Here is a 2,757-nt window from a genome sequence, read left to right on the forward strand (position 1 = left end):
GGATTACATTTTGTGTCAGTTCCATGATTCCATCTGCAATTTCCACATTACAGAAATCATAGGGCCCAACATATCTCAGTCCTATTTATTTTATTTTATGTTTTTACACAMCTGGTAAATTTTTCCACGTACCCCCTGTAATATGCAYGTACCCCTGKTTGGGAATCACTGATCATTATGAAAACACAGTGGTGGTGATTTTTACACTCTGGAAAATGTTTTTAAATAGTTTTGCTTTTCCTTAAATGCCATATCTGAGCAGACATGAGGCTGAAACAATAAATAAAGTTTTGCATTTTTACAAAACCCTTCCTGTGTGGATGACCCTTCTGTTTCTTCAAAATGAACAGTTATCTACAGCAGGTAAGATATTAACTGTTGTGATGTGAGCTRCACCTTTAACTGTAAGAAGTGATATGATGATCTTACTGGTTCTTATTTTCCTGGTGTAGACAGCATTAAAGTCTGCTGTATCAATCTCCCAGGCCAGGAGCGGCTTGGTGTGTCCGGGGGAGACCTCCTGCATGTCACAGTCACCGTCTGGTCCCACAGGGGCCCCTCCAGCCGGGGCTTTGGGCTTCACCAGCAGGGGCCCGTCCTCCTGCTTGTTCGCGTCCACATTTCTGGCCACCTTGGCGGGGCAGTACACGGCGGCAGCCTGGTTGAGGAGGGCGTAGTCGGAGCAGACCGTGTAGAACTTCTCCCGGGAGTGTGTGACCGGGCAGGTCCACTGCAGGTGCAGCTCGGCGCTCGAAGCCCGCCTCATCCTGGCGGCGTCCCGGGCCAGGGAGCTGATCAGCCCGTGCTCCTCCGCTCCCTCGGCCGGCCTCTGCAGCCCCGCCGGCTCCTGCGGCCCGGACAGGGTCGCTCCCTCCGATGAGCTGGGAGCCTTTATGATGGCTGACATATTTGATGATGATGATGGAGATGAAGAGGTGACCGTCTCCTCTGGGGACGGACCGGTTCTGTGACGGACTCCTCACCGACTGAAACGACCAATGTTTGATTTACAGCAGCAATATTTTATATAACATTATTAAACATTACATTAAACCCAGCGCCCCGTTATAAAACAGAAACAGCAGCTGTGTTAGCTAAAGGGCTAAAACATCACCTGAGCCCGCTCCTGTCGTCGAGGTGAACCGCTACACCCTCGCCTCGCTAGCAGATGTAAACACACCCTGCCCTTATTTATTTATGGCCGTTTCAGCCATGTCTGACAAGCACGGAGGTCAGTAAACTTACTAAACGCGAGGCTAACCCTATAACACTCAACACTGGCGAACAAAAATACAAAACGAGTCAAAAGTAACAGATAAACCGACGATAAAACGCCCAGCTGACCTGAATCCTGTTACCAGAGCAGGTTCATCGGACTGTACCAATCTGAGCACGGGGGGAGAACCGAAAACAAAAATGAAAAAAAGGAGGTAATATTCCATGTAAAAACGCAATTTAAGATAATTGATTGACATAAAAATTTAAATTGAGATGTTTTATTTTTTATAGCGCTGATATGAATGRTTTTGCAATTTCTTTCATTTCACTGGGATCATTTCGATCCCCCGCTTTGTGGAACAGTCCATCTTCTCAGCCCAATCACCGCACACACACAGCCCCGTCTCTCTGAACTGCACCGGAAGGTAAGTGTTGCTGTCCAATTTAACTAAACTCTTACTAAACTTTTTCTAACAACTCTACATAAATCAAAATGACTGTGTAATAACAGAATTGCCGTTTCACAGCATTGACAGTTTAAATTGATTTTTATTTTTTATGTTTTTACTGAGTAATGTATGAACAGATTGACAGTCACAGTGGGGTCAGTGTATCTTTTGGTCATTGGAAAGATACACTGACCCACAGGGACTGTTCCCCTCTGTCCTAGTTTATAATAGCATATCTGTGTATTTGTTACACATGGTTGGTTTAGACTAACATTTGATTTTGAACCTGCCTTAAAAAATCCTTTATTCAACCTGAACTTCTCTAACCAAACACAGCAAACTGCTGACACATTGTGTAAAGATAATCAGTTTCCTGTCTGTTATCTAATTTCCACAACAATGAATGATGTTAATATGCTGTCACACAGCCTTGTTTAACTTCCTATTGATTTATCAGTAAAGAATGAATGAAAATCTGTTTATTGTGTGTAGAAAATATAGAACATTGGACTTTCTGTGCTCTTGGTCTGAAAGTACATTAGTAAAAMTTTAAATGAAACATTGTAGCTTGATAATTAACATCGTCTTTGACCAGAATCAAACTCTAAGACGGTGATTCCCAACCAGGGGTATGTGAGCATATTACAGGGAATTACATATAACATGGAAAAATTTCCCCGGTGTGTAAAAAATAAAAATAAAAATAGGACTGAGATATCGTAGGGCCCAATGATTTCTGTAATGTGGAAATTGCAGATGGAATCATGGAACTGACACAAAATGTAATCCAATATATAGGGATGTGGATACATTTTTAATCCTACACCAGTTTTAAATCTGACAGCAGATTCCTAAAGAACATTTCAAACCATACAAAATAACACCAAAATCCTGTGATTATCTCCAGTATCAGGGAAGTTATTGGTGTTTGTTCAGGTGAAATCAGCTCACTTTCTTACTGCAGGTCACAGCAGAACCAATGTGACCATTTCACCTTGTTGTTTTCTATTTTTGCTCATAACTTCCTCAGTGTTCAAGATATCCTCATGAAATTTTAGGAACAGATTCACACTCTGGTTTTGTAGGAAGC

At 42.4% G+C, this 2,757-nt stretch overlaps 1 protein-coding gene across 3 annotated transcripts in view; it reads right to left on the reverse strand.

Moving 5' to 3' along the window:
• LOC106528003 (basic immunoglobulin-like variable motif-containing protein) overlaps nt 1–1,282 on the reverse strand; it is a gene marked incomplete at its 3' end in the record, with an annotated part of 12,916 nt that extends 11,634 nt beyond the window's left edge. The window contains 2 exon segments of one of the 3 annotated variants that reach the window (XM_014023047.1): nt 430–986; nt 1,115–1,282. In XM_014023047.1, coding sequence (XP_013878501.1) covers nt 430–907 — 478 coding nt within the window. In that variant the 5' untranslated portion in view covers nt 908–986; nt 1,115–1,282. 3 annotated transcript variants of the gene reach the window in all.
• Between the last annotated feature and the right edge of the window lie 1,475 nt (nt 1,283–2,757).

The sequence above is a fragment of the Austrofundulus limnaeus genome, unplaced genomic scaffold, assembly GCF_001266775.1.
Source record: "Austrofundulus limnaeus strain Quisiro unplaced genomic scaffold, Austrofundulus_limnaeus-1.0 Scaffold355, whole genome shotgun sequence".
Lineage (NCBI taxonomy): Eukaryota > Metazoa > Chordata > Actinopteri > Cyprinodontiformes > Rivulidae > Austrofundulus > Austrofundulus limnaeus.